The sequence below is a fragment of the Strix aluco genome, chromosome 4 (genome assembly GCF_031877795.1).
Source record: "Strix aluco isolate bStrAlu1 chromosome 4, bStrAlu1.hap1, whole genome shotgun sequence".
In the NCBI taxonomy this organism is placed as follows: Eukaryota; Metazoa; Chordata; class Aves; order Strigiformes; family Strigidae; genus Strix; species Strix aluco.
In genome coordinates this window covers 10,724,140-10,743,593 of record NC_133934.1, presented here as the reverse complement: position 1 = coordinate 10,743,593, position 19,454 = coordinate 10,724,140, and the positions used below count along the sequence as shown (strand labels likewise).

Below are 19,454 nucleotides of genomic sequence, written 5' to 3'. Positions count from 1 at the left end.
CCAGCTTATTGAACTCAACATGAAGAGATAAAAGGTTATTGGTAAGTCCAAGGAGAGATGAGGAAAAGTCAGTCACCTGGTGTTAATAGGAGAGGTTGGTGGTGAGGAAGGAGCAGGTATGTCATTCTCATCTTCTTCATCCTCACCCCACTCTTCTTCTCTCAATGGAGTGATATTATTTCCTAACCATATGGAGTGTATTGAGACCTTGTAACGCATGCACAAAAAAAAGAAAAACAAATAGAAAATAAGCCAACATTTAACACCCTCAAAGTCAGATTAGAAAAATCTTAGAAACAAAACGCCTGCCATTTAAATGACAGGCAACACACAGCCTCAAATAACGTTTACATGAACTGCACGTCACTATTCTTTTTTTAAACATTTTTCAACATTTTAGTTTAACTCACTTTAAACTGTATGGCACAACAAGAACAGTAGCATCATGTGCTACACAGCAATACAGATGATGCTGAAAGCAGCATCTGGCTAATCTGTAAGCACACACTAACAATGTGCATGCATCATCCCAAAGTCAACATGCCGGATCTAAAATCTAAAGCAAAGTCTAAATATTTACAATTCGTATCAAGCAAGAAAATAATTCAGAGGAACTGTAATGACTGCAGTTCGATACAAAACACATTCCTAACTCTTCTCAAACCATAACTCAGCATATCTGATTGCAATATAACCTTTCTTCTGAAACCAGGCAAGACTAAAGTCCTTTGACTCAGACTAGATAAACTATTATCTACAAAGAAAAAAGATGAACTTAAGTTCCATAAATAAAAGTTAAGTTCTATAAATAAAAGTTTCACTTCCTGTGTTTTAATACAGGTATTACTTTTAAAAGTTACTTATCTTACATAGCTCAAGACTTCTTTCTTAGACAAAAATTCACCCTTACATAGAATTCTTTTTCATGTTAAGTAAAAATATATGCACATTTATTTACTTTTCAAGTAGTATGTCTAATGACTAGTATTGATACAGAGCTAACAGTTTCTGTAAATAACACACAGGGTCTGTAAACCTGCAAATATGGAACGTTCAAGCCATTCAGAATCTCAAGAGAACAGGCAGATGCCTCGAGACAGACAAGTGATCATTTAGTCTTCCCTATGGAAAAGATTCCTCAAGAAAAAGAATGTAATCTGAGTTTAGTATTTAAGTTTTTTTCACTAATACATACTATTCAAATAGTGAAGCAAATATTACATTTAAAACTTATATGTAACTTCATGTAAAGACTAATTTTTCAAGGAGATAAATAACTGGATAAGGACTATTTTTTTATTCACTGCATGTAGTGCCAATTTTCTAACTAACATCATCCAGTGAAATTTATGTCCCTACACTGGATTCATTTAAAATTAAACAAACATTGCTTATTTCATGTCCAGTGATTTTTCATTTCCTAAGGACAATTGCAAGAATGCAATAGCAAATTAAAATCCAAGAGTTAAAGGGGAAGCTAACACTACAAGGGCTCTTTAACACACAAGGCTGAAACGTACAATAGCTGGCTCACAGGCAGACCTCACACGCACAAGCAAAAATTCCATGAGAGGTGGGACAGCTGGATGAGAGGAGGCACCCAGTTATGATCTGTCCTGCTTCACTCGGAGCTTTTAGTTTACATTTGATGTTAAGCAATGCCTCTTAACTGAATTTTCACAAACTGGAAGAAATGTAGTAAGAGTCAAGTTCAAAGTTAAGGTTTTAACAAACCTGTCCCAGTTTATAATCCATATCTCCTATTTCTCGTTCAGTATTGATCTGCAGTAAGAGTTTTTCATGGCTGATAAGAGCACCTATAACAAAACAGAAGTTTTTAAAACACGCATAACAAAGTAGATGTGAAAATGGCTTCATCTCCTTCAAACTGGATTTCAAATAAATTCTTAAGACTATCTTTTCTACTTTTTAAATGTAAAAGAAATTCACTCTCCCCTTCCCCCCACACAAAGGCACTTACCTGTAGTAGCAGGAGAAAGCGATGGAACAGGGTCCCAGGCTTGGTATAAGTGATGAGTAGCAATATTATCTCTCTTAGATACCATTGCTTGGATTTCCTGTTCAACAATTCCCCTGATAACACTTAGCTTCCTTCCAAACCTGAAAGCCCAACAGAAATCAATTTAAACAGATTTTCCCTTTAACATTTTTGTGAAAGTCTGATTAGCTTACTCTACAATGTTATAGGTCTATGCTTATTTTCATTATCAAGAGATGCTGAAACTGAGAAATGGTGAGAAATAATTCTGCACATTGTTTACTAGATTCTAATATGACACTATCTTTTTCAGATAGTCTTTTAACTCAGCAGGTTTGCGATGCTAAGTCCATGTAACTTCTGTGTAAACAGATCCATCTGTATACACTCTTGCGTAGAAAATAGTCTATACATATTTTTGCTACAGCTACCAACTGTAATTATGTATTAATCACAAGTATAATTTTTATGCATTTTAGAACAAGTAAAAAAATACCTTGTGTCCAGAGCTTTTAAAGCTTTGTTGCGGGGCTGCTGTTCCAAACAGCTAACTGCTGGATTCCCTGCAACAGGTATTGTCATTGCACTCAGCACCAAGGAAGTTATGGCTTGTACCGCAAGAACATTAATTTGGGTCCTCTCTGTATCTTCCTGTAAAATGAACTTACTGTAATTTGAATTGTCAAAAAAAAAAATCCCAAAAGCCCTGAATATCAGTTTGTCACCTTCCACTAAATTATCATTAATAAGCCTAACATCTAGACTTCTTCCCATCCAGAAATCATTACATAAGCAATGTGCACAAAGCATTGACTGTAGCAGCAACACACCCATCTCATCAGCCATTCTGCATGCATTCTCTCTTATCCCAACAGCATTAAAACCTCAAGATGTCCATTTCAGAACTTTCAAAGTGTTTAGTTTCTTTGTTTGCACCTACCCAGTAGCTACCTGTTGAAACAAAACCTCAAGTAAGACCAAATCTGAGTTGGAAACTCTTCAGAGAAGGATCCATGTTAGCTGTTTTTACTAACTGCCCATTTAGGAACAAAACTCAACCTCATCATGAATTTTCAGAAGCATTTTTCTGGGCATTATTATCCAAATGTATCCAATGTTTCCTCTAAACCAAGATGCTACACATTCAGTATTTAGCACCACTGTAAAAGTGTGAGAAAACTGTAACACAACTTTCTTAAAATATTTGGTTAAATTCAATCTATTATTCATACTTGAGGCACTGTCATTTTCCCCCAATAGGAGTATTTGGAACTATACACATTGCATCAAGTACTTTGCCACTGTAAATCATCACCACTGTAATAGTCTGCTTCTTTCCCTTTTTAAAAAAAAAATAAAAATCTTAAAATAAACTTCTGGCACTGTGGGTGTAACTCATCCTCCCTGTGTTCATGGTAGCAAGAATCTTCGCACTACATTTAACGTTTTTGCTCAGAACTGTTTATCATCAGTACTTTCACTAAATCAGTTTTTTACAAACTAAAATTAGAACAGCAGCACAAACACTTGCAGATTCTGAAAAGGCAGGATGTTTCTCAGTTTTTGCTTTCATTGTACGGATTCTGATTCCTTTTTGAAAGTATCAGACCACAAGATAGTCTGAACCTTTTTAGAAAATATAAGATGGTAACAAATTTTCAACTTTTTTTTTTAAAAGGAATCTTATGTTTTTATTTCAGAAGAAATTAACATACTGAAATTTATAATAGTGCTTAAAATGTTTGCCATTTTGAACATAGTAGTCTTCCTTGGAAAGTAAAGGAGCAGTATTACTCCTGTTCTACAAATAAACATTCTCTATGTGACAAATAAGGAACTATCAATAGCTAGGTTGCCTTAAGTCTGATCCAACACAGCCATTATGTAGAAAAGAGTTAAGTCAAAAACTGTGCAGGCTGCACAACAAATGTCCAAGTCAGCCTAACAGAAAATGCTAACCCAGCGAAGAGAGATGACGATGCCCAACTCCTTTTTGGAGTCTGATGCCTAGGAAGCAAGGGAAGCAAAGTCCTTTGTCTGCTACCCATGATCTACTATTTGTAGGCATCTACCCTCTGAATTCTTCAAAATGCTTTAGGCTCTGCCCATACCATCAGGATGGTTCGCAATTTGGGAGTGAACACTATATGAGTCTAGGACAAAAAACCTTTCAGGTCAAAGAGCTAGAATCTAGTAAAACCAGTTCGCGAGCAGGTTAAGACATCTGAAGAGGGAAAGCCTCTTTCATGATAGCTAAGTTCACTCTCAACTTTGGTTTTGGTATAGATAAATTTCTTCAGCTCTGATCCCCAAGTGCCCTCCGCTGAATTCTGAACACTTATCTGAAGCATCCAAGTTAGAAGCCCAGATATCCAATACACAGTCTACAACTAGGAGTGAGAAACATGGGTATGCGTCTCCAGGTCAATTCATTTCTACTCAGGAATCTTACAAAAAAAACTTACCAAAGTAACTCCCGTTGAAGTTTGATTATTAGATAGCACAGATAATTGCAGTAATACATACTAGTTACAGTTAACTAGTATATTTCCTAAAGGCACAGTTCTCTTACACATTGTTTCTCTCAAAGTTCTTACTGTGCCTAAAGCCAAACATCTAATCAAGCAAACTGTGAACTGTGTGTGTTGAGTGACATACTAAAATAAAGTTGAAACAGCTTGGCTAGAATTTTTCCGTACTATTTACATGCTTGCAGAAGCTTTAAGCCAAAAGATGGGTGTGTCTGAACTCATACGGATATAAAGACAAGGAAATATAAACCAGAAATGATTTCTTTGTTTTAGTCACTACTTTTCTGCTTTACACATTTATCAGTGAAAACATTTTTCTTATTTTAAGTAAAATTCAGTTAAAAAAAGTTTGGTGAATGACATCACCTCTTGTTGGTTCTCCTCTTGGTCCATTACAATAGGCTGAGTTACTAGCACACCAAGCAAAGTAGCCCAAGTCTCTTCAAACTGAGTACGGCTGATCCATCCTATGGAAACACTCAGAGATAGCCACTGATGTCTTAATACAAGCTTAAACATGGAACAGCACTAAAAAAATGGTACATCATTTCCACAGATTTAGTTCCATATCACTTCTTATTTGATTTGGCATTTTTTGTAATCACTACATCTTAAATTTAAAATGTTCTATTTTAGGAAGTGATGAACACTACAGAAGGGTTCTGCACATTATTATTTAAATGGTCCTGTTTGGGTTGTTTCTTATATACATTTAAATATTTTGACCGTCCAGCTTTCAAAGCATTGAGATCTAACAGGTTTTCGCAACACAGAAAATCATCCAGAAAACTGGCCAATTCTCACAGGACAGTAAGATGTGGAGAATCCCATAATGATCCAAGAAGTCTTCATGCCCTAAAAGCAAAATGACTCAATTGCCTAGAAATAGGCCATTAAAATGCAAGCGCTTCTCAAAGTTTTTCCAAACAGATTTTCACCTATAAAACTGCAGAGGATTCCCAAATAACAAATACCTTGCAGTTTATAGTAACTATATCTAAAAGAATCAAAAATGAGAATGTCATCTTAGGCATTATAGTGATCAAACAGGTATCAGTGCTACACCACAAGTCAGCCAAATATTAACCTCTAGATCAGAGGAAAAAAAAAAAGCCACCCCAAAAAACCCCCCAAACCAAAGAACTTTCGTTAGCATACGGAAAATTTGATGCGTTACCCTTGACAGTCTCATCTGTTGACAAAGACTTGAACTCTTAAGCCCGACTACTCTCATTCAGTAAACCTTGACACATCCAGAAGCTTTGAAGTGACAGCATCTCATTTAAAATACTGAGAGTGTGGAACTAAATTCTATTTATATACTATGCATGAATCAAAAAAAGGGGGGAAGCAAAATATCCTCAAACACACTGTCAAGTGTATGCTCAAAAAAACAAGTGGCCATTCTATAAAAGCACACTGAAATCATCTCCCTCAGTTAGAATAGTTTTTGGCTTTATTTCTATGATTTTTTTCTCTGCATTGAATGACATGTAAGAATTATTGCAGCACAATTACTAACCTGCTCTGAAATATTATTTGTCTTTTACATAACCCATAGAAGTAAACAATGATTCAGTTATTCAGTAACTTCACAACACCGGTAAATGCCCAAGAAGAGACAACTGCATTAATTTTTCATTTTGTACATACCAAGTGTATTAATGCGATAGATGAACTCCTTAAAGATTTCTTTTTCTTGAAGAAATTCTACTGGGATTTCAGGAAAAACTGTGCCGAAATCACCTGCAGGTTTTGGTGACCAGCCTAATTTCCAGACCTGAAGAAATACGAAGAAAGTCTACTTATCCAAAACAGAAATAGTACTAACATGACAGCTCTAAATATATATGCACCAATCAAACGGAATGGGACATCAGTAAATAAAGTAGTTCTCCAAATACAAAAAAGCTTAAAGAAAGATCAAGTATCTAACACAGCTAATATGCTTTTTACACGGTATTTCTAATTTTAGTTTGTTTGTTTGGTTTTTTTTTTTGCATATTTCTCACTATGAATTAATTATTCAGTCCTACTGTCCAAGTCTGGATCTGAAAGCAACTACATTCCTGTCATATATTTCAGTTTAGAATTTAAGTGCCAGGTGACTCCTAGATTGCATAGCAACAATGCTGAAACTCAGTGAACACAGTTCACATACTACTGATACCTGAAAAAGCATGAACATACATCCAAAAGTGGGCAAAAAAGTCTCAATAAAAAAAAAAAATTAGTACCTTCTGACATCCCCTCAAAAACAGAGTGCTAAGAAACAGAAGGGCCAGAGAAATGGCCTTGCACATATCAGGAAACTTCCTTTTGCTCTACCTAGTAAGAATCTAGAAATGCTTCCGACAGTAGTTTTGAAGTTTATCAAAACAAAGCCATTTCACAGTACTAAAAACACATGGAGATAATCACAAGGTATTATTAAATCCATGTTACATCAGCCAAAAAGAAAAGGTTAAAATACCTTGTCCAAAAGATCCAAGATGATTTAGGAAAGCACAGTAATATACAATTCAAAAGTATCTGCATGGCATACCGTGGTATGGTACCTCACACAAATACCTGAGTTAGTTCAGACACTACTCCAGACACCTCAGCACCACTGCATCACTGTGGTGCTTAGCATAATAAAAAAACGCATTTGTCAATTCAAGTGTTATAAAGAAAGTAGTAGTGTAGATTTTGCATTCTTTCCAGGGAAAGCAATCCCACTGAGCAGGAGAAACTATTAGCCCTAACAAAGTACCCAAGCCACTGCTTGCTTTTCTTTTCTTAAACTACCACCTGGAAATTCTTTCACTTAAGAATGTAAGGAATGACTACACTCCTTTCTAATCAAAGCTCTGATTCCAAAGTGAACTCTTATTTGGCATCTTTACAATGTTTTCCTATTCAGTGCTTAAAAAGACAAACTGGCCAATCAAACTAGCTAAAGGTTGAAGTTCTACTGATGTAAAACATAAGATGCAACACCATGTTTGGTTTTCAAAAAGTTGTTCAATAGCTTTTGAAAACCTGAAAAAAAAGCATAACAAACATACCAAAGGAGGTACTCTTGTGTAACTGTTCACTAGAGGCAGCCTTGCTAAACTGATGATGATGTTCTTGAGGACAGGAGTAAGAAATGCTGGGATACTGCTGTTTCTTTTGTGCCCCAGTGCCAAGACAGTCTGTAAGCATTCCACCATCTCAGCTACCATTTCACAAGCTGCAGTAATGTGTTTAGTTTCTTTGTTGGGAGAAAAAGAAATTCAGTTTTATGGATCTATTCAAAAGACACATAATTTAAAAAGATATAGAAAACCAAAAAATGCTTAATCACAGAATCATCAAGGTTGGAAAGGACCTTGAAGATCATCTAGTCCAACCATTAACCTCACACTGACAGTTCCCAACTACACCATATCCCTCAGTGCTATGTCAACACAACTCTTAAACACCTCCAGGGATGGGGACTCCACCACCTCCCTGCGCAGCCCATTCCAACGCCCAACAACCTGTTCTGTAAAGAAATGCTTCCTAATATCCAGTCTAAACCTTCCCTGGTGCAACTTGAGGCCATTCCCTCTTGCCCTATCGCTTATTACTTGGTTAAAGAGACTCATCCCCAGCTCTCTGCAACCTCCCTTCAGGTAGTTGTAGAGGGCAATGAGGTCTCCCCTCAGCCTCCTCTTCTCCAGACTAAACAACCCCAGTTCCCTCAGCCACTCCTCGTACGACATGTGCTCCAGACCCTGCACCAGCTTCGTTGCCCTTCTCTGGACACGCTCAAGTCATTCAATGTCCTTTTTGTAGTGAGGGGCCCAAAACTGAACACAGTAATCGAGGTGCGGCCTCACCAGTGCCGAGTACAGGGGTGAGATCCCTTCCCTGTCCCTGCTGGCCACCACTATTTCTGATACAAGCCAGGATACCATTGGCCTTCTTGGCCACCTGGGCACACTGCTGTTTAATGAAACAATTTGTTTATTAAAAAGGACAAAACCACAATAAGGACGTATACAAATAAATATTCTACAATATTTCAGCTAGTTGAAGAGTACTACTACCTCTCTCCCTGCAATGGCTTTCATTGTTTGTCAGTCTCAGTGCTGGAGATTACCAGTACCTGAGATCTGTCAGGAGAGCAGCTCACATGCTAGCCCCAGCCAGAACAGGCCACACTGAACAGAGCACCTGTGAGAATTTAAAGTGACCAGACTCATCTGTTTTATAAGAAAACAGTCTCACAGCTGGCTCTATGCTAAGTCTGACAAGCAGGTAATTTCTATAGATCGAAGTGGTATCTGTGTGTACCAGCACAGTTGGATATGGAAGACATGCTGTTCAGGGACTACACTTGACCATCACCTCAACGCAGTGCTCCCATACTGCAGAAGGGCAGATATTGAATCTGCCATTCTTTGGAAGGAATACTAAAAATTCTGCCTCTCCCACATGAAACTTAAAAATCCCACAACTCTTCAAAAAGTTCAGTCTCCAGTGTGCTGCACAGTGAACAGAATCCCCCAAAAGAAAAATCTGCATTAATGTTTAACTTCCAAGAAAAAACTATACCTGTTAAAAACATGTCAACCTATATTTAATAAACATTTATCAAATACAAATAAGGTCTTAGATGAACTCTCACTGTTAAAAAAAACCAGTAATGATAATGGTACCTATAAATATTTCTTCAGTGAAAGTTTCCAGAAAAAATGGAATTCACCATTTACTTACTCTGTGTGTTTGAATCAACTTCACCCTCACTTAAGCCTTTTGAAGTATTCTTCTTTCTTTCAGGGCTAAGGAGTTGATTACCAGGTTCAACAGCAACTGAATTAGACAAAAATATTTAAAAGATGCAGCCATTATATATCTCATATTCCATTTTTCGCCTCAAACCCACATAATAGTCAAATATTTAACATCTCCAAGGCATCTGCCAAGTTCAAAAATAAACACAAAATTTTAAATGAGAAATTAAAGTAGCAAAAATAAATTTGTCAAAGAAATAATTAAAAAGGACTCAGAGGAAATGTTCCAGACACCTAGGATTTGATCAGTGGTGACTGACAATTTATTAAGAAAATTTTCTCATAGCTGCTCAAATTGGACTCACCTGCTTCTATGATAAATCTAATGCAATTAATTAAGGAGCAAGCATATGTCACATTAGCTGCAGAAGCCAGCAAATTCCAGAGACTAGGCTGCTGTAATGTCAGACAGCAACAATCCAGAGCAGCTTGAAGATCTACACTTAATGGAATCTGGTCATGCATTAAATGCCATGATAGTGCCTGTGCAAAAATAAAAAATTCTCATTAATAGCAAATTTTCACCACAGAAGAACTTCTAACCAAAAGTGGTAAGGTTTTTTTACTCAACAATATGTAAAGTTTTATTATCAAATTTTATTGATTTTTTTCCTGAGAGAACAGGATTTATTTTAAGTACATGAAAATTATAAGCATTATATACTGTTTATTCAGTGTCCCAAAAATCAGTGCAGGGCCATTCTCCCAAATGCATTCCATCAGTGAATCCACCTCTTCTTGTAAAAAGCTGCCCTTCTCCCATAAGCCCATCTGATTTATGGGCACAGACCACATAAAATAACCACTGAAGAAATTTCTACAGTTAAGACAAAAAAACTGCACAGATCAAAATGGTGATCAGTTTAAGCCAAAGCTGTTCTGTCTCCCAACATTTCATGACATCTTTAATTATGCTGTAGTTTCTTACCTCTACTGACGTAACTACAAATTTCAGGATATCATCCTCTTTGTCAGGAGGAACACGGAGACCAGCTGGTAGTTTTGAGAGTAACAACAAATACTGAGCCAGTGCACGACAAAGTGTCATCGTAGACTGATACATCACCTCATCTCCTAGAAAATAAGACTGGATGAAATATAGCAGTTCGACTTCTTCCCCCTAAATAAATGTTTTTCAGATTTCATAAGCACTTTTATGCCAGGTATCTTGATTTTTTAAATACTAAGTTCATGTATTCACAAGACATCTGTAAAGTATCTTTGCAGAGGAGAGAATAAACTTAAAAAGACCATTATTTCTATTACCAAAGATATCGCTTAGTTTTTTCCAGTAGGTTGATGGTTCAGTTGGCAATAGTGGTTGAAAAACCTGGTGGTTGGCAGGAAGGTTTTGTACAGTGGCAGACACATGATCCAGAGTTACCCTACGAGCTGTTTCGAAGAAGCTACTCTTCTGGTCTCTCGAGATTTCATTCATGCCAAGGCTTAAACAAGGTGCTAACAAGCTCAGGTTGAATTCCTGAAATCAAATAGTACATAAAAAGAAATTACTTTTAAAGAGAAGCTAAGCATCTGACAGTACTATTCTGGCATACTAATATGGTGGTAAACTAACAGTTTATTAATTAACTAGTTATTATGACCTCTACTCTACCGTGCTGTAACAATACCATAATTAAGCCCATATTTGTTCCACATTTAAATTGCAAACACTACTGTACTAGAAAAAAAAAAAATGCTTATTCCAAATTTTCAGAATAATATGTGAATAAAGCTTAAGGATGACCTATGTACAAGGAATCTTCAAGTAATAAGCTTTCAAACAAGTCAGTCAAACAAAAATATTTTTTAAAAGTTTCCCACTATTATTTCTGCATACCAGCAGCAAATGTAATGTAGAGAATTTGGTTAGAAAACAAAGTAATACATACAAGTTGTCCTTTATGCCAGATTTACTATCTGTGGCCTGTTAGTGGCATAGTGCAAGTCATCTAGCACAAATACTTAAAAGGTTACAAAAATATCTGGCCTTGTAAGAGACTGTACAGCAAAATGACAGGATTATGTAAAACAGTAAAACTGGATTTTTGCGATTGCAATACATAAAGTAACCTTCATTTTCACTCTATACACCCAACCTGTACTACTACTATTAGCAGCATTGCTAGACACAGAAATGAAACATATCTACTATTTCAGTTTCCAAAATGAAGTAATGAAATTCAAGAAGAGTATTATATAAATCTGAAGTGTTTATATTTAAGAATCTAATCTATTAATACTACCAATAACAACATTAGAAATAACTACATCCTCTTCAGCTGACTGTTTCATCTGACAGTTACCTTGCTGGTCATGAAGGAGTTCAGGTCAGGCTGAGGAATCCTATTTACCAGCTCTGCACCTTCTAGCAGTGCTGAGTCAGACTTCATGCAACACTGTGACCTCACTAGTGACACATACCAGTCCTTTAATAATTTAAAAAAAGAAATTTATTACATATTAGTTTTCAGAAAATAATACCGTTCATGGGGGCAGGGGGAGAATTGTTCATTAGCATTGAATTGTGGTCCATTTAAGAGATCACTAGGCCACATTAATGTCAAAAAAGTCAAAGAAAAAAGTAAGGCAAAACAGACAACTGGTGAATGGACCATCTTAAACCAGACCAATGGATGTTCACTGGCAAGTTGTCTATTTCCATAGAGTCTGGACAGGAAACAAGGAAGAAAGAAGCTTAACATATAGCACAGATGCATGTATTAGGATCCTAAAGCTGAGGAAATCTAGGAAAAAAACATGGAATACTCAGTAGTCACACAAACATAACAGTAACAGCAAAAAACCCAATACTATAACAAAGGAGGAAAAAGTCTTTAGATTCAAATAAACAAGCAGATGAAGATAACATCTATCTTCTAACATTCACTGAAATAAACGAAGGCCACCACACATCACTGCAAACTTACTCCTTCAATTATCAGCCATGAGCCTACAGGAATTAGTTAATATAACTAATTTAACTGAGGAATATAAAGAGTCTCTGTGTTTTCTCTCTCATAACTGGACATCCTGAGTATGCTGATATTAATTAGAATGCAGCTAAGCCTGTCAGAGTTCAAGGAGCATCTGGATAATGCTTTTAGTCATATGGTTTAGTTTTAGGTAGCCCTGTGAGGAGCAGGGAGTTGGATTGATCCTTACAGGTCCCTTCCAACTTGAGATATTCTAGGAACTATGCAGGGGTTGTGGAAGAAGCATACAAAACCTATTTCCTTTGTGCAAGACTTACAGTTACAGAGAATGTAGATTCGATTAATTTGGAGACAGAAAGCTATGGGTAAATGGTTTCTGGATACAAATAGTGTTTCCTCCTGCTGTCTAAGCAGCTCTCAATCTCTCTCCTAAATCAATGGATTCCTTGAATACTTATCAGTCTCCTCCAAACTGTCAGCTAATCAAATAATTTTTGCCATCTCTGTTACAGAGGTTTCCTATTACTGTGTATCACTGTAGAACACGAAGGAATGAAAAGCAGAAATTATCTGTGCCACATGGGACAAACTAGAAAGGAAGACACATGCCCCCAAAGGCTTGCTCTTAGCCTCCCACTCCACTTTGAAATAAACACATCTAAGTACATGAAAGACAGAAAAAGTTAAATAGTCAGATTGCTCTCTGAAAGTAAAGCTGAGAAGTGAAAACCAAGAAGTAATGCTTAAATTTCCAAGAGACAACCAACAGATTTCCACAAACAAATAAAACTGATCACTGCAGTAAACACATCAAGAAAACAAGAGTATATATCTGTCTCTACTGAACTTTATATAAATCTTTCCACTAAAGTTATGCAAAGAAACAAAACCTGATAGTTTTTCATGGTGCTGTCAACATAACAAACATCTATGCATGTGCTAATTATTCATCCTAAGTTCAACTGTCAGCCAGCACATATGAAATCATTCATTGATCTATATTTGAGATTCATCGACAATTCTGAAAACATTAACTGCATAGTAAAAATAAGCTGTATCTAAATATTTTGTAATGAGCAAAAGCTTGTTTACAGTCAAGGCACTTTTAGTGACTCTTTCTAAACATAATCTTACTTTGTCTAGAATTACATTCTCTAAAGCTGGTTGGTCTTCTCCATCTAGTGGATGTGAGGTAACCAGAGGTGAAGGACTAGTTGTGTCTGGTGCTACCATAAGACGAAACCTATCCAAGAGTGAGTAAAGTCTTTGGTGTCTGAAAATAGAAGAACACATCAGCAGAGAGCTAACTTACTCAGTTTTGTAAATAATTTAAAAATAGAAAGACATCCAGTGAGCCAGTTCTAATCCTGTGAGAGAAAAGCAGTGGGGTCTTAAGTTCTTTATTGGATATATGCAGTCATATGCAAAACTACAAATTTCACCAGCTATCAGTAGCCAAAACAAATGAACTCAGCACCACCAACAATAAAGATTTAAAATTAATTTAGATTTAAAATTTGCATATGCTTAAGCATAAAATGCAAGCTGTTCAGTTTTCTTTATGCAGCAAATGGTTTTAAGAAGAAGTTAGTGTACAGGTTAGTTGATTGCAGACAAATACATTCAACAGATACCAAACAATAATCCACTAAAACAGAACTTTTTTTTTTTAAAAAACATATATTCCAGTTTGTTGATTTATGTCAGTGCCAGGGGTTTAGTTTTTTTTGTTTGTTTGGAGCAAGCTTTTTTTGTTTGGTTGAGCTTTTTTGATTCTATTACTGCTATCAAGAACTGTTTTTTAAAAAGAAAAATATCAAATGTAACATTACCTCTGAAGTCACATTACTATCAGTCTACTGCAGTCTTGGGATTTAGATTCATTCCCCCTACTTCTTTCTTATTTCAGTCAACAGATATTAACCTCAAATAGCAATGACATCAAGAGGAGTAAATTAGGTTCTTTTCAACATTAAATAAAGCTTTTTCTAAAACCGAGTAATTTGCTCCTTTTTATAACAGCAGTTTACTTTAAAACAGCTGGGAGACTAAACAGTTAAAACTTTGAACACAGTTGTCTGGAAAAAAAACACACCCCAAAAACCAAGCCCACCCAGCCTGGACTCAAAATTCTGCAGAAGTTTGAGTAAAATAAAGTTGTTTTCAGTAATGTAGTTTTTGTCAAGGAATTAATTTGCGGTTGCTGTCTTTCAGACGTTAAATACTGAGTGGGATGTGGGAGAGAGAATTTGATGCCTTCAAGCCTTTAGCTTGCTTTAATTCTTAAGTATACTGCAAATACAACCTGGCCAACACGACTGCCCTTGTGCCAGAATATGCCTGCATCTCATAAGAGGTGTTACTCCTGTTTTACCTCCAAAAAGGACCTACTATCTTATCTTTAAGAAAAACCCCAAATGCAGGAAAAAAAGAAAAGAGTTAGCACAATTAGTACTAAAACATTATTTAGTCTGGCATTTTAACACATACTGGTATTATTTACCTTGTTGCTAATCCACTGTTTTGAAGGTATTCCTGAATTCTATCCAGTTCTTCAACTGGTAACTGAGTAATGCTGTTCTATAGGAAACAGTCACAAGAATTTGATAGGACAGAAATAAGTAAAATACCCATAGGTACTTTGAACAGATTAGGAAAATTATAGGCATGTAAAGTAAAATGCAAACATTCATGTTATCTATATATTAAAGTTCCCTTCCAATTAAGTCACTTAAACATCATCATATTTTAATGTATTTTAAATCATTACACTTGTTAATATTGCTAGCACTACCCAATCTTATTTACAAAGGAATATATTTATCTTTACCTGTAAAGTTGCAGCCAAAAGCATTTCTACCCGACGACAAGCCAGTGTGTCAACCATGCGAGCAAGCACACGGAATGGAGTACACAAAAGCTTATCAACATACAATGTTAAAACAGCCCCAGACTGGCTGAGATGTATTCCTTCTAAGCACTGTAAAGTCTTCTTCAGAGTTGTGGGCTAGATGTTGAAACAAAACAAAACAGCAAAATAGACACACACACACACAAAAAAAAATCAATTGGAATACAAAGACCTTAAAGCTAAAGGGAAAGGCATTTACAAAAAACTGTAGCAGACAACTAGCTGATCAGTATAATCACCTATATATGAATAGGTTTGAGTTACTAGGTTATTTAATTCATATGAACCCTAAGTTGTTTGATGTTTAACTGGAAAAGCTTACTCTTTCTAAGAGTAAACAAAAAGTAGGGAATAAAACTTAGGGAAAAAAGCTAGAGGGACAAAAGTGGAATTGTAAAAAGCTTTGAAAACAGTGAGGAGCTTGAACCCTTGCTGGAAGAAGGTAGGAACATAAGCGTAGTCAAGACAAGAGACTGTATAGAAATCCAGATAAGCATTAAGGATTGTTTGAGCACATGTTTAATCATAGAAACAGTGATGGCTACTCAGGATTAAAAGGGGGTGCAAAGAATTTTTTATTTTTAGGGGTTTTTTTTAAATATGAGCACCAATTCAGCACCAATAATCTAAAGGGAGAAACACACACTTGTGGAACCAATCTTGTTTTAGAGTAGACTGTAAATAACAGCTAATTTTACTGATGTTTCTGACAATCAGCAAACATTTCACAGAATGACTGCATCTTCCATTCAAGCATGTTTAGTTTAGTTCATTCTACCTATTCTCAGACACTAAAGCCCAGATTCATCTCACCTAAAGTGTTTTACTCACATGCCTAATGCAGTTGCACTAGATTTGCACAGAGACAATGGGAAGAGGCAGGAAATGTTACCAGGCTACTCATGGTGTGGCAGCATCTCCCACCATTAGCTCTAGAGGAAACCCAGCAGATGATGTTTCCCATCTAGTGGGTTCCCAAGATTAAGAGGGATGCATACAACCTTACATCCCTATAAAACATCATTCACTCCTTTTAATTTGAAAACTAAAATAATCAACAGAAATCACACACTGAATTTCTGAAGTAGTGTTTCCCTCACCAAGAGGCTACAACTTGTGGGGCAGATCAGTGGGGAAGGCATGAGCTTGCAAATCATTTTCATGTTGTTAGGGCCTATGAAGATGGACTGGTTCCTACTCCTGCCTCTGTAGTTAGTAGTTCTGATATTTATGCTACAAAGGCACTGAAATCAAAGATGAAAGTTACAGCTTTAATTTACCCTTCAGATATTTATTATGCTGGGGTAATACCCAGGAAGGAAGAAAAGCAGCTTAACCAACTCTACTTGAATTCATAGATTTGATGGATTGGAACACATCTGATACTGAAGTTGCTAATATATTATAAGGTTCGCTCTTTGCATTTTTAAAGAAGTGACTTTAAAAATAAAATTAGAAGTTGATAAATGACCCAGAAATGTCAGAATTTGCATATTTATCAGTTAAAGTTATGCTGAAATATAAGTGACTTTATTCTTTAAAAAAAGTGAGAAGTTAAACTTACAGCTGCAAGATTCTCACACCGTGATTGAATGGCCTGGATGAAGAGACCACTGGCTGCTGAATTCCTGTGAACAGCACTAATAAAGTCTTGTACTGGAGGCTCATGGGACAGATTAATCAAGTCTTGAACATGATTTACAATAAGCCAGGTCAAGTGTTCTGAATCATGTAGATTTTGACACTAAAGGGGGAAAAATTAAAATCTGGTTTCAGTAACACTCATGTTAAGTGTTTCATTACTAGAAACTTTATCTAACACAACATGAAGGTTTTCATAAATAATGGCGTGTCTATATCTTAGTATCACCAGCATTATTTTTACACAACAAATTTTCCAAATGCTTTTGATCTTGTTGCAAGTTAAGAGATTTATAACGAATTCATAAATTTTTTTTAAAACACTAAAAATCCAGGTTAGAAACAAGTAAATTGAGATTCAAAAGTTGATTCAAAGATACCACTTCTAATGAAATGCTGTTTGAAATAAACATGCACACACACAGTCTTCCTGTCAAATGTGACTTTCATTTAGGTTTCTTTTTAAAGGTTTCTTATTATTACTGGCCTTAAACACAAAATGCGTAATTTCTGGAAAGCAAATCCAAAGAGATCTGTCAATAATTAATGTTAAACCTATGGAGGCTATGTGTATATCAACAAGCAGTACAATTCAACATGAAAAGATCTGTAGAGCTAACCAGGTGATGATGGGAAGCTGACACTCCCCAGTAAAGAGGTTTTGTATGGTTTTACCTTGGACTATCTCTAAATCTGACTCTGGTGACTGAACGTCCATTAGTACTTGAAGTGCTTCTTAAACATAGCTTTTGGTTTAGTTCAATCTGAAAGGAATGCAGTTTGCCCCAAAACTGCTCTGCAACGCAAATCAAAGTGCAATACTAGATATTACGGGAAGATTAACTTCAAAAGTTCCCAATGAACTAAAATGTTAATATTGAGGCAGCAAGAGGCCAAAGCCACAGGAACTGCTCTCATTCAAGAACCAAAATGCAAGTTAAATGTTAGCGTAAAACCTCTCCTCTTAAGGTACAGAGACAGAAATTTGTTGTCTCCTAGACACGCTGCACTGCTACTGATGTTAGGAATTCTAACACTACTTATTGTGCTCCTAGCACCTCACAAGTAAGAGATATGATACCCAGCAGATAATTTATTACCCACCAGGTATCCTTTACAAGCCAAGAGAATTCTCAGAATAGAAAAAAATGCCAAATTAGGTCATACCTAAGCTTTACAGAAGCACTACTTGAAGATAAAATAACTAGTTCCACAAGTCTTCATTTTTCACTCGTGAACCAGAGAGATTCAGTTAATGCACATCAATAATAAGAGACTGTCAGCATAACTTAAAACTATAGTTACAAAATTCATAGTTCAAAACTTACAACATAGTCACAAAAAAGAATGAGTGCTCCTCTTCTCACTATCTCTCGATTGCACATGCCACGTTTAGATTCTGAATCCGATTCATCACTGTCTCCAGATATCTGAGGGCTAAGCAATTTAGTAGTAGAAAGACTGTGTCTCCTGCAAGAACCACATTATATTTTGTTACTATTTTATTACTATGGCTACTGAAACATTAACAATCAAATTGCTTGGAATATCCTATGAATGTCCTTACATAATATTTATTTTTCTAGAAGCTTCATTCAAACGTTACACTGCTTTGAGGAGACACTTTGCTTTCCATCAGCTCTTTACTTTCTAACAATTGTAATACCGCTTTTTTGTTCTGTGGAAGCCTTGGACTCTGAAGAACTTCTGAAGTACTAAACAGGTTATTTGAAAGAAAAACATGAGCTATTGTATCTCTGGTAGGATAACAGAACATAATACTGTATCTTCTTCTCGAGGCAAACCAGTGTTCTTGAGCACTTAATCTAGCGTCAGATTGAAAGTGATGCCCAATCCAGAAAAGAATAGAGGTGATACTGGTAAATCGAAATAATTGCAGCAAATAGCAGATGTCACCTTAGCTATTTTAGTTGCCCTACTTTGCTCATAAACCTGGCAATTTCATGTTTCCTTAAATTAGAATATTATTTTTTCACATCATGAGGTTGAACTGGGGTGAGAATCTCACATTTGAGCAAGTATTGATCCACTTGTGTTGTAGAGCAAGATTAGTTGTCCTTAACATTCACTGCAGAAGCACCAGAAATGTCTCTCCAATCAGTTGTTAATCTTCCTCTACAGTTAACACAGCAGGATACCCACACAGGGGGTATCTTCTTTACACTCCCCCCGCCCCCCCCCAAGCACAAATAATTCCAATGCCTGACAGGTGGGATGAACTAACTTCAGACAAAGAGAACACTTCTTTTAGATCAAATATCTGAGTTTCGGACAACTAATGTTAAGTGAGGTTACTATGGTGCTTTATGCTAATGAATCAGCATAGTGCTGATACTATGTTTTGATAGCATTTAGTAATAGACCCACTGATAACAGATACAACTGCAGTTACAGCCATAGTTATACTGAGCAGATTGTATTTTCATAAACACAACAGAGTATATCATTTGCACTGGCTGGTTATTTGCTAGAAGGTGAAATACGAAGTCTCCACAGGAACATGAAATACCGAATATTTTGTTATCATTATTTCCATGATTTTAATTAAAAGTAGTACACAGATGAAGCTTTCTTGCCTTAAAAGTGGAGAGATTACCTGGCAGTTCTTTT

General features: G+C 36.1%; 1 protein-coding gene across 2 annotated transcripts in view; it reads right to left on the bottom strand.

Moving 5' to 3' along the window:
* Nucleotides 1-19,454, bottom strand: part of HTT (huntingtin) — an 88,256-nt gene that overhangs the window by 13,624 nt on the left and 55,178 nt on the right. For both annotated transcript variants that reach the window (XM_074822006.1, XM_074822007.1), the window contains 17 exons: nt 18,152-18,293; nt 16,747-16,926; nt 15,102-15,278; nt 14,775-14,851; nt 13,406-13,544; nt 11,642-11,764; nt 10,602-10,815; nt 10,264-10,409; nt 9,641-9,818; nt 9,259-9,354; nt 7,581-7,768; nt 6,184-6,310; nt 4,897-4,997; nt 2,496-2,650; nt 1,982-2,121; nt 1,735-1,817; nt 77-207 (listed from right to left, as the gene is read on the bottom strand). In XM_074822006.1, the coding sequence (XP_074678107.1) occupies nt 77-207; nt 1,735-1,817; nt 1,982-2,121; nt 2,496-2,650; nt 4,897-4,997; nt 6,184-6,310; nt 7,581-7,768; nt 9,259-9,354; nt 9,641-9,818; nt 10,264-10,409; nt 10,602-10,815; nt 11,642-11,764; nt 13,406-13,544; nt 14,775-14,851; nt 15,102-15,278; nt 16,747-16,926; nt 18,152-18,293 (2,397 nt within the window). The remainder of the gene's footprint in view (nt 1-76; nt 208-1,734; nt 1,818-1,981; nt 2,122-2,495; nt 2,651-4,896; nt 4,998-6,183; nt 6,311-7,580; nt 7,769-9,258; nt 9,355-9,640; nt 9,819-10,263; nt 10,410-10,601; nt 10,816-11,641; nt 11,765-13,405; nt 13,545-14,774; nt 14,852-15,101; nt 15,279-16,746; nt 16,927-18,151; nt 18,294-19,454) is intronic.